Below are 10,924 nucleotides of genomic sequence, written 5' to 3'. Positions count from 1 at the left end.
TCCCATATATATGTAACTGCTCAAGTATAGTCTGAACAGTTCTAGTGTATATCTGCAATATATTATCTAAAGCATGTGTATTAAAGACATAGGATGATAAATTTGGTATTGCTGCAATGTTTCATTGAACTATAATAGTCAGTTAATGTTATTAAAATATGAAACTATTGTATCCTTGAGTGAAAGCGTTCCCAAAATCTGTGAAAAAATAAAAATCAATCATTCCAAGAGCGGATATCTAACGATTTATTTTCTCACATAAAATTAGAGGAGTTATTTGTCAAGCTGTGTTTTGAAAGACAGCCAGCTATTACACCATTTTAAGGCATTTTCAAATTTGGGGAACTCTACTTTCCATGGGCTTTCCAGGCTGGGAAACCAAAGCTGTTTGTAAGCAGTGCAGCTCCCCTTGCCCAGCTACAGTGCTCCACACAGCCTGCCCCGGGGCTGCTCCACACTCAGCAGTAGGGAAGTGCTGCTCTGTCAGACGAGACACTCCAAATCACCTAACGAGGCCAAACTCTGCCTTGAAGAATATCTTCGTTATTCACCAAGGCAGATTTTTTCTTTTTTTTTTTCTTTTTTTTCCCAGTCTTGGTAGGTTTTGGAACCAGCCCCTGTGACTCAGGGATAGCGCAGTTAAAGCCTTTCTGATTCTTTGCTCTTTGCCCTCTGGTGACACTGCGGGAACAGTCAGACATGCAACCAACACAGCACTTCATGCTGGATATACCCCTTATTTACAGAGCCCTACATGCACTGAACAGCTTTATATACCCTATTCTAGCAACTTCTAGTGTCTGAAACTAAAAGTCATGGACAGGTCTGTGTGTTCCTCACATCCATAAGGATTGTTCTAGCATCCCAAGCACATTACATGGTTGCTCTGCCTACTGCACATGTATTACGTTCCATGGGACTAAATTAGGATATGTCGGATTTTCCCCTCAAACTACTCTATTGTTTGTAAGAAAAGTCAATTTTTTAACTTTGTAAAATAAATATTCTCAGATTCTCGCCCATTATTGCCAAAAATATAAGCCTAACACAGTTCTGGGATGGACACAGAGAGGGTTTCCAGGCACTTCTCTTTGCAACCTTTATACTTTTCTTTTTTCTTTTTTTTTTTTTCCCTTCCCCCGCCCTTTTTTTTTTTTTTTTTTTCTTCTTCTTCTTCTTCCTTTTTTTTTTTTCTTTTTTTTTTTTTCTTTTTTTTTTCTTTTTCTTAAAAGAAGACAACAACTCATTGGACTCTATAAATAAAAAGTGGAGATAGTCCTGTGGAAAGGGAGAGGGGCCTGCGCCCCTCGCTGGCAGGCGGCTGCAGTTCCTCCCACCTCGTCCTGTCCCCCTATTTGCACACAAACTGGTCCACGATCTCTGTGCACAACTTGCATTTCACGTAGCAGCACCAGTGGAACTTGCAGTGGCAGCGCTCCCTCTGCACCGTCTTGAACTGGTCGTACCCTCGGCCGCAGCACATGAGTTCGCAGCCGTCCATGCCCTCCGAGGTCTTATTGCACAGGCGGCCCTGGGTGCCCAGGGAGCCGGTGCTCTCGTTGCGCACGCAGTAGTCGGGGCTGGGGTCGATGTACACCAGGTCGTGGATGGTGGGGGCGTTGAAGCGGCTGTTCACCTGCACCAGCTTGCCCCGGCTGTTGAGTTTCATGGCGGCGGCGCTGTCGTATTTCTCCTTCAGGGCATCGCCTACCTTGCGGAAATCTGCGAGCTGCAGCCAACAGGTCTTCAGGCTACAGGAACCGGAGACGCCGTGGCACTTGCAGGCCACGTCAGCCAGGTTGTACACCGTCTGGAGGAGTCAGGGAGAGAAGCAAAAATGATGATGAAAGACTAGCGTGGCTGTGAAAGCATTTATTCCCCTCATTTCCTGCCCTCTGTCGTATTCCCACTGGCCCTTCCATTGTATTCACCTTAACATTCTCTCCCCCTCCTCCAATACACTGGGAAGGAAGAGCAAGTGAGCTGATACACATGCACCTCCCACCACCCCAAACAGCCAGGAGGAGGAGGGGAGCACTCTCACCAGCCTCTCCCCACCACTGAGACAGCCACAACAGCACATACACAGCCCAGACAGCAGCATCAGTCAGGCTGCACTCAAATTTTAGGAATTTGCTCTCACGCCAGCAAAGGATTTTGCTGTTTCATTGAGAAATGTAAAACATCCCTTTATTTTCTATCTGAGTTACTCTCCCTATTGATCTCTGCTTGAGGCTGCAATTAGGGAAAGAGTTAAGATTCCTCTTGCTCCTGGCTCAGCTGCAGCTGATTGTCTACTCTTGGCTCGGCATCCTCCTCCTATCCCAAATACTGCTCTGGAAGAGAGACTTCATCCAAGAAGAAACCCCCAAACACCTATGGGTGGAAGACAGAGCTACATAGCAATATCCTCTTTACAAAGCTTTGGCAGCGAAACCTTAGTCATTTGCCCTGTACAAATAGAAATAAGAGTCAGTGTTGACACTGCCCCAAAAATCCTGGGGTCTGACACATTAGATGATACTGTAGACAACTTCCACCCAGCAGTTACAGAGAGTTTTAGCGCTGCCAAATGGCACTGCAAAGATGAGGCTGAGGAAGGAAAAAACTGCTCGAGTCTCCGTAAGCAACTGTGAAAGTGTAATTTTTCTTCTTGCTAATAGTAATTGGCCTGTCCATTGCTTCCAGACACCTTCCTCTTACATTTAAATACTATTAATTTTCAATTATCTTTCATCCTCCTTCACCTTAGAACACAAGTGTAAAGTCTCCAGCCGACTATTGCTGGCACTTCAAGCTCTAGGAAAATAATGATTTTGGCTCTTCACATTGAGAGTATTAAAAAAAAAGAAAAGTTTACACCCATTCATTTAAGGCATTTTTGAGATTAAAGAAACCATAAAGACATGTTCAACCACAGAAGACCATGTTTCCTAATAGCATGGAGAAGCTCTTTTACATCCTCTTAAAGCAGGGAAAGAAAAAAGGTCAGAACAGTCCTGCGGCACGATTCCAGCCTGGGAAGCCCAGCACATCCCTCCTCCTTCCAACACACACTGTCCTGGTTGGAAATACCAACTAATAAAATTCTGTTCTACAGAGAATCCACAGCGAGCAGGGCACTTTTCATGAAACAATACAGAGGGAAACACAACAAGTTTTGGTTCCGGCCTCCCCCATGAGGAAGGCAATAGGACTGTCAGACAACCAGAAGCAACACAAATTCCTGTATTCCCCACCCACCCACACCCTGTATTTGCCATCTTCTTGTTCCGTGCATCAAAACAAAGACAAGCCATGGTGGTCGGTCTTTGCCTCACTGAGGCACATCTTTCCCGAAAAGGAGGGACACGGAGGAGAGAGGAGGGAGACTGTTCTGGAATCACTTACCCTTCTCCCGGCCTCGTTGTTGTGCAGGTTCATCATGATCCGGGCGCTCTCGTAGGAGCCTCGCTGGTAAACTCTCTCACGCTCCCGGGCGTCCACGAACTCCTTGGCAAAGCGGTATCCGTACTCGATGTTATCCCCGCAGCCACCCCAAAGCCAGTCCCGGGGCAAGTCCTTGGGCCGTGCAGCTCGGCTGCAGCCACAGGAGGAGAGCTCTCCCTCCCGGCAGGCGCGGCTCATGGCATTGACCACGCCGGCCGCGCTCACCGCGTAGGTGAACGCCGTCTCCCGGCTGCCTGCACAGAGAGACAAGTGGTGTTAGGGGAGAGCCCACGCACACCACTCCCTGCCCACTGAGGAGCTGGGAGGACAAAGGCTCTCCAGGAGCCACCAAAAACTAATATGCCTACTAAAAGGTAGAGTAACCCTGAACCAAGCACCCCAAAATGTCTCCACTCTGAAAGAACCAAGCAAAACCAACCCATTAGAGCACACACAGCATTTGTGAAGAGCAGAATTCACTTGTTATTCATGTTGGTGAAAGCCTGGATGAGAGGGCAGAAAGGAGGTGGGTCAGGGCTGGAGCACAATGCCAGCAGGGCCAAAGCAGCCATGCCTGCATGTGAGGGGCGGGAAGGGAAACAAGCTTCCTGTCTTTCAGAAGAAAGAGATGTTAAATACAACTTTTAAAAGTCTGGTTCTTAAATTACTACTTCTCAAACATGATTGATGCACTTCACCCACTTGTTCCAATTTATTTAAAGTTCAAGCGTTTCACAAAGCCTCCTGGTATCAAAAGAAACATGCAGTAGAGCAACACACAACTTTCCACCCTACACATTAGCCAGACACTTCTGTAGGAGACTATTTAAAACTAACGACAACCTGTGCTGTTTAGTATCCACCACTTGAGCTCATGCGAATATGGCAAGTGAGTCCATAGACAATCATCTTTACAAATTACAGGGAAGCAAAAGCCTTTGGCACAAGGCAGCCTTGAAGGTTTTCTCCTGCATCTGGTGCCCTTAAATGGAAATGGAAAACCTCAAGTTTCAAACTTTCGGAAGAAAAAGTTACAATACCCACAACGTAAGACATGGCCACGTACCATCCTACTGACAGTATCTAGTCCCATCTTATTTAAAGTCTGACTTTCCCAATCACTTTTCCAAGGCTGCCACAAGTTACTACAACTAGCAAAGCTTTCAGACAAACAAACACAGAACTTGCACCAAAGAGCACACTTGAGGTTTGCTTTTCTTCTTAAGAGAAAGCATCCCAATGGGTCTCTTCAAGAAAGATTCCCAGAATGACTGAGAATAGACTAAATATTTTTTTTTCTGTTTATAAGTTAAGTTTTATTCCTAATGTTTAGTCCAATCAATAAATCAAGCTAGCTTTAATTTTGATTTTACATGATTTTTCTCAAGGAACAGCATTGGCCTTTGTAAAATTAGGGCTTTAAGAGCCTACGTTTTGGGCAAGTCATGTATATTCAGCCAGCAACATTTTGAGGCAAAAACTCTTTGTACAAGATGTACCATGACAGGTCAAATCTAGTAGGAGCTTTCAAGCACTTATGAAACATAAATAATTTGCAGTTTGGTTCGTATTTATTATCAAGCTGACACCATGGTCAGAGCAGCTTTGTTAATATAACAGCTGTCATCCACTGGATTATTTTAGTAATAAATGCTGGTTTTAAATGGGAAAAATCAGAAATCTTATGTTGGGAATGATGAGACTTAAAGAAGATGAGAAGCACTTTTCTACTTTACTTACAATTATCTATTCGCACAGCCACCTGTTCATGGAAGTATTTACACGAATTATGGGTATAAAGGGTTACAGGAGTAGCCTTTTCAGTTAAAAATAATTGGCTTTATGCAGTGACTTAGCCCTCGCATTTACTGCAAACTATAGCAGGGGGAACCTCATACAGATTTTAATGTTCCCCTTTGCTCTGTAATACATATTTTTGGATTAATTCCTCAAGCAAAATTTCCACTAGTTTGAGAGGAAAGAAACGTGGTCTGCTTTGGACCACAGGACTCGCCTCTTCCATTCCATTTTTGTTCTTTTTCATGTTTCATCAGCTCACGCTTTCACATGGTTAACTATGTCACCTATTGCAGGATTTAAACTCATAAAGCTGACTATTTTTGACTAATTTTCATTATTAATTTGGAACAAATCTTGAAGAATTACTCTTAGTGGGAAGGAGAAAGAAAGGCTGGGGTACAGAAAGGAGAGTTGCCCCCAATTTCCCTCCCTGAACATTAAGGCAAATTATAAAATAGCATCAGCTGCTGAAGTAGATTTCAAGCCAACACTGCCTCAAGTCATCGACCCAGGAACACACTAAGAGTGATGGTTTCACATGGATGAGTTACTCTGACTTTTCTTTTTTTTTTTTTCGGTCTTCAAGCACAACTGTGCTTTCCTTCACTGTCAAACATATCTGTCTTTTCCCACAGTCCAGGATTTCTCTCTATTGTAGCCATGGCAAGGAAACACACATTCCAAACACGTTCAAGTCCCCTCTCTCCCATATATATAAAACATAGAAATGGAACTGTTCAATATACACACACTGTAGGAAGCCACCCACAGAGCAAGGAGCTGAGCTTTACACTTGATCTGAATAAGTCTGCAAGAACAGAACAACTTTTTTTTTATATACCTGAACAGAAGATACAAAACATTCTTTGTCTTGCACTTTAAAAGCATTCAACATCAGGCTAAAGGCAGAATAAACTGGACCCCAAGTACACAGAGCTGCTGGGGGAGGACCCAGTCATTTTATTTTCTGTGTGCAAAGCCCAAGTACAGCCTGCCCAGGGCTGACGGGCACGAGATGGGGCAAGGTGGGGAAGGCAGGGAGGGCCACGGCCTGACCTGGGAACCAGCAGCCAAGGAGAGCAGTGCAGAACACAAGCCCTAAAATTTTACAGTTCAATAAGCCACAGAGCAAGTTTCCAAACCCAATGCTAGGTTTATTTGTACAGCTTTAGCTAACTGTGCATGGTAAATCCTGGAAGAAAGACTGTCCATTGACACATGGGGCCATGGCTGTGCTGTGGGGCAGTGCTGTGCCCGGGTGCTCTCTGGGGCACTGCCAACAGCAGATGGCAAAGCCCTCCCAAACAATGTGCATTCAGACCCTGACTGTCACCTTGCACACTGGTGGGAGTAAGGAGTGTCTGACAGTCCCTGACATGCCACATTATGGCAGGCTGAAATAAATTGAGTCGGGCTCTGAAAGTGCCCACTCTTCCTTCCCCTCAGAGGAACACCAACTGGTCATTACTGAGGGTCAGCATGAAATAATACAAATGTCATCCACACCACCTTCCTTGCTCTCAGTGAACACACTCTTTACACTCTAATTCTTGAATATGGCTATTAACCTTGCTTCCATCTGCAATTAGAATAAGTGGCTTAATTACATGATGAATTGCTGTGTAGACATCAGCTAATACAGTCATATTCATCAGAAGGGTGCGGCAAAGTTATTTAACTTGAAAGAAACTACCTTTAAATAGACCTGTCATACTTGGGGCGGGCAGAAACAACTATTCCAGAGACAGACACCACAAATCATAAGCCCAATCATGAGCCCAATCCTGTATACTTCTTCACTCCAATAGTCCCCCTGAGCTAATTTTCACTTGCTTGGATAATAAATAAGGGCTGAAGGATGAAGGCCTAAATTTTAAATGGATTATTTTTCTGACATTTGTTAGATTACTAGAACAGAGAGGTGTACTGAAAAAGCTTTCTTTCATGTTACATGTGTTTTTAGACTTCTGCTCGGGTAAGGTAAAAAAACAAACTCTATGGGGGGTTAATACTGTGCTTGCAAAAAGCCTAGGGAAGGTTGTTTATCTAAAATCAGCTGTTCCAATTTGATACTTTCATGCAACAGATTTTTTTCTATTTGTCTGACAATCTCCAAATAAAAACTTCTTTTAACAAAAATTGAGACCAAATGTGAATTGATATATTCCTTCAACTTTAACTGGAGTCAGCCCATTTACAGATAAAACCTAGACTGAGACCCATTTTGAAACTTTTTTGTTTAAAGCAGCACAGAAAAACACTGACATAAAAGCTTCACTTCACAGCTTCAACTAAAAAGCACTGCTGAGCTTGTCAGTGTACTGATCACTACTTAAAAGATCACAGGTATCACCCAGAAAATAGGCGTTTTTCAGTTGATTGCAATCTGACTTGAGAAAGTCAGAGGGAAGTTTCACCATGGACCCAGCTCAACAGCACTGGTTAAAATTTTGCCAAGGCCTTTAAAATACGATGAGGTCCTTAAATGCCGGGAAAGGCAGGCAGCACGTGAGCACTGGAGAAGCCCTTTTCAAAGAGGAGCTGATAGGCAAAGAGTTGGGTGTCCACCTAATTGTGATAAGATGTTAAACAGGAATCTGTCTCTCTTTCCAGCAGTGTGATTACGTTAAAGGTGAGTTATAAAGACAATCACACATTTTGCCCTGACAGAACTGCTTTCATAAAAATTGCCCTGTTACAGTACCTTAAAAATAAATCTGTTTTCTTTAAAAAGAGAAAAAAAAAACATATCTGGAAATAAGCAAGGAGGAATTGCCTATAAACACTAATCGACAGAGCAGCAATTTTCAGTTAACCTCTGGACCAAGAGCGATTTATTATGCAGCCGCTAACTTTGGAACTAGACATGGACATCTTTAATTTTACAAGACGCTGCTGGTTTTAATTCTCTTAGGTTGCCTTCGTTTTCTCTCAGGTTCAGTAAAAAAGAGATTTCAGGGCCTCATTCTCCTTTCTCCTCTATTCCCATATGCAAATATATATTCCTACTTTGTTTTCCAAGACACATGGCTGGACAGTGGTGGGAAATCACCTCCAGCTAAAAATAATCCAACTCTTTTGCCAACTTTTAAAAACACTTGATTGTATACAGTACTCAGTAAGAACCTGGCAAGAGCTTCAAGTGCAGAACAGTGTGTGCCATACATATCCTTAGACAAGAGTTTAATCATAAAGATGTTGTTTCCTACCTATCTGCATGACTCTGCCAAAAACAGAGTTGTTGTCCACAGTGCTGCAATTCCATCTTCTATGTCTGAACTGATACTGGCACTCCTTAATGCCCGTCTTTGCACCCTCTCCAATGAACTGCATATGGTCCTGATACAATTGGCAGAGTTTCTTCTGTCCTTGGGAAAGCCCTGCTAGCTGGCTACATAGTGGCTGGGCTCCTATTATATACACCTCTGACATCTGAACAGGGTTCATGGGGTTCATGGGATTCATCCCTAAAGACCTGCATAAAGAAAGATTTGCATTAATAAACGAAAGACTCTAAAATAAAATAAAATATTTTTTTTTAAAAATCTATAAATCCCAAACAGAACTGTATCTTATACATGAGTATACAACTCCTGGTTTTGGTAATAAGTGAGAAAAAAACCCTAAACAAACACTTAAATATGAAACTTTTGTTTTAAGGACAGGACAGAAGTTATTAGTTCCCATCCATGTGGTTATCACCATAAGACTGAAGTAAGACACAGACTTGGAAGACTTGCATCTAGGCAGCCCTTTACCAGCTTAAATTGGCATAGTAAAAATAACAGAAGCTCCAAACAATTGCAAGGCCAGGAAAATAAATAAAGCAAAAATTAAGTCCCCCAAACCCCAATTTGTTTTAACACATATTTTACATTTAAATCCAGACTTTTCAATCTCTTCTACCATAAAAAATAGGGAAACTTTTAGCAAGCCAGGAGTTAGAAACTTGCTACAGACCACTTCTAGCTTCTTCCGAATGACAACACAACAATACAGGCAAGTACATTCACTGTAAACAAAATCAACTTTGTTTTCTTAATTCTGAAAGTGCTCTTCACATGATACATTTCAATTAAAAAGTGGCCATTAATCCACAAAGGATCACTTGAAACAGCAGAGAAACACCTATTTCAAGAACTCTCAACATGAACACTATACAATTTGCCAAAGCAGAAATTTAAATGTACTTCTTTGTAACGAAATATATTTGTAAACATTTGAGTTACAGAAAACTTCAAGCCAAAACTTTAATAAAAGTTTTTACTTGTAAATCAGCATTCTCTCTTTTACATGCAAAATTTCTAAGTGACTTAAAACGGCTTTTTTTTTTAAAGAGACACAATTCCAGTAATTTAAAGATGATAAAATCCACAGAGAATCTACCATTCAGCATTCTCAAAACTGTATTGTACAAGACGAGATGGTGCACATTTACCCTTATTCGACAGACCCGTTCACTTTACTACACAACGTACTACACCGAGCACACCACTCCCCAGCTGCCTCGCTCCAGCGGTACTCCCTCAGAAACAAAGTACGTAAGAAGCACAGAGACATTTAAGCAAGCAAATCTTGACACCCCCTTTTAAAATCAAGTCGATAGGAGATGCTTACCACCAAGAGCTGGCTTCTATTACAACCTGGGTAAAAGAAGAGAAAACGGCCAGAGCCACTACGAGGTACTGAGAAGCCATTGTACTGCCAACTGTCCCCACTGCACCTCCGTGGATTAATACTGCACTGGATTTCTAGAGGGGGGAGAAAAAGGATCAGATTGTTTATTGCTCCTCAGACCATTTTCGAACATTCAAGTTTAAACAACGGAAGTCTCCGGGCCCCTTTTAACTTGACTCTGCCTCGCCGGCCCTTCTCCCCGCCGAGGCTCTGGTGCCAGACTCAGGCACGTCGCGGCTCCCGCTCCACCGGGCAAAACCCACCCCCGCACCCCCACCCCGCCCGCGGACACCGCCTTCCCGGAGTGTCCGCCCGTCCCTCTGCCCCGGCCCCGCCGCTCCCGCACCCCGCCCGCGGCGGGACGGCACCGGACGGGACGGAACAGCGGCCCCGGACACGGGGGACCCCATCCCCGCTGCCCCGGGGCCACAGGCGACGCGCGGGGCCCGGGCCGGGCATTACCCCATCGCTCCCCGTGCCGAGGCCAGCTCACGGCTGGCTAAAGGCGGCTTCAGGTTTGCAAAGCGAGCTCAAGAGGGAGGGGAGAGGCCGGTGCCTCGAGGGGTCGGTTCCGCGGGGGTCCCGACGGCTCCCACCCGGGGACGATGCGGCCGGTCCTCGCCCTTCCCCGCCGGCCGTGGAGGGAGCTCCCCGCCGTCCCCTAAACCATCTCAACCATCTCGCCGCAGCCTCCGGGCTCCCGCTCGCCGCGATCGCCGAGGCAGCCCCGAGCTCCGCGCTGGCGCCGCGGTGACTGCCCCGACGGCAGCCCCGGGGCCCCGCCGGGGCAGGTACCGGCCCGGGGAGGTACCAGGAGCGACAAGGAGCGGCTCCGCGTCCCCACCCGGCCCCCGCAACAACCGGGCTGCCGTCTTGGAAGTCAAACGCTTCCCCCGACAGGTCCCGCGATCACCGTCTGGTCCTCACACGGGACTCTCTCACTCGCTACCCACAGCCATTCCCGGGGTTTATTTCCCCTCCCCTCGGAAGGAGGGGGGGGGGGGGGGGGGGGGGGGGG

At 45.0% G+C, this 10,924-nt stretch overlaps 1 protein-coding gene across 1 annotated transcript; it reads right to left on the bottom strand.

The window, feature by feature from the left end:
* Positions 1-1,219: 1,219 nt before the first annotated feature.
* WNT5A (Wnt family member 5A) lies at positions 1,220-10,602 on the bottom strand. The gene is made up of 5 exons (XM_017832457.1): positions 10,503-10,602; positions 9,847-9,980; positions 8,439-8,704; positions 3,391-3,683; positions 1,220-1,810 (listed from the first exon to the last, which is right to left on the bottom strand). Exons 2-5 carry the CDS (start codon positions 9,924-9,926, stop codon positions 1,352-1,354), a joined length of 1,098 nt encoding a protein of 365 aa, XP_017687946.1. The 5' UTR covers positions 9,927-9,980; positions 10,503-10,602; the 3' UTR covers positions 1,220-1,351.
* Between the last annotated feature and the right edge of the window lie 322 nt (positions 10,603-10,924).

Source organism: Lepidothrix coronata, unplaced genomic scaffold (assembly GCF_001604755.1).
Source record: "Lepidothrix coronata isolate B3197 unplaced genomic scaffold, Lepidothrix_coronata-1.0 Scaffold202, whole genome shotgun sequence".
NCBI classification, from domain to species: Eukaryota; Metazoa; Chordata; class Aves; order Passeriformes; family Pipridae; genus Lepidothrix; species Lepidothrix coronata.
Note: the sequence above shows the minus strand (reverse complement) of the source record. Positions and strands in the feature narration are given on the sequence as shown.

Coding starts and splice junctions, on each gene's coding strand:
- WNT5A (XM_017832457.1), bottom strand. CDS start 9,926: ATGGCTTCTCAGTACCTCGTAGTGGCTCTGGCCGTTTTCTCTTCTTTT. Junction 8,705..9,846: donor ATAGAAGCCAGCTCTTGGTG/GTAAGCATCTCC, acceptor TTCTTTATGCAG/GTCTTTAGGGATGAATCCCA. Junction 3,684..8,438: donor TGGCAGAGTCATGCAGATAG/GTAGGAAACAAC, acceptor CTCTCTGTGCAG/GCAGCCGGGAGACGGCGTTC.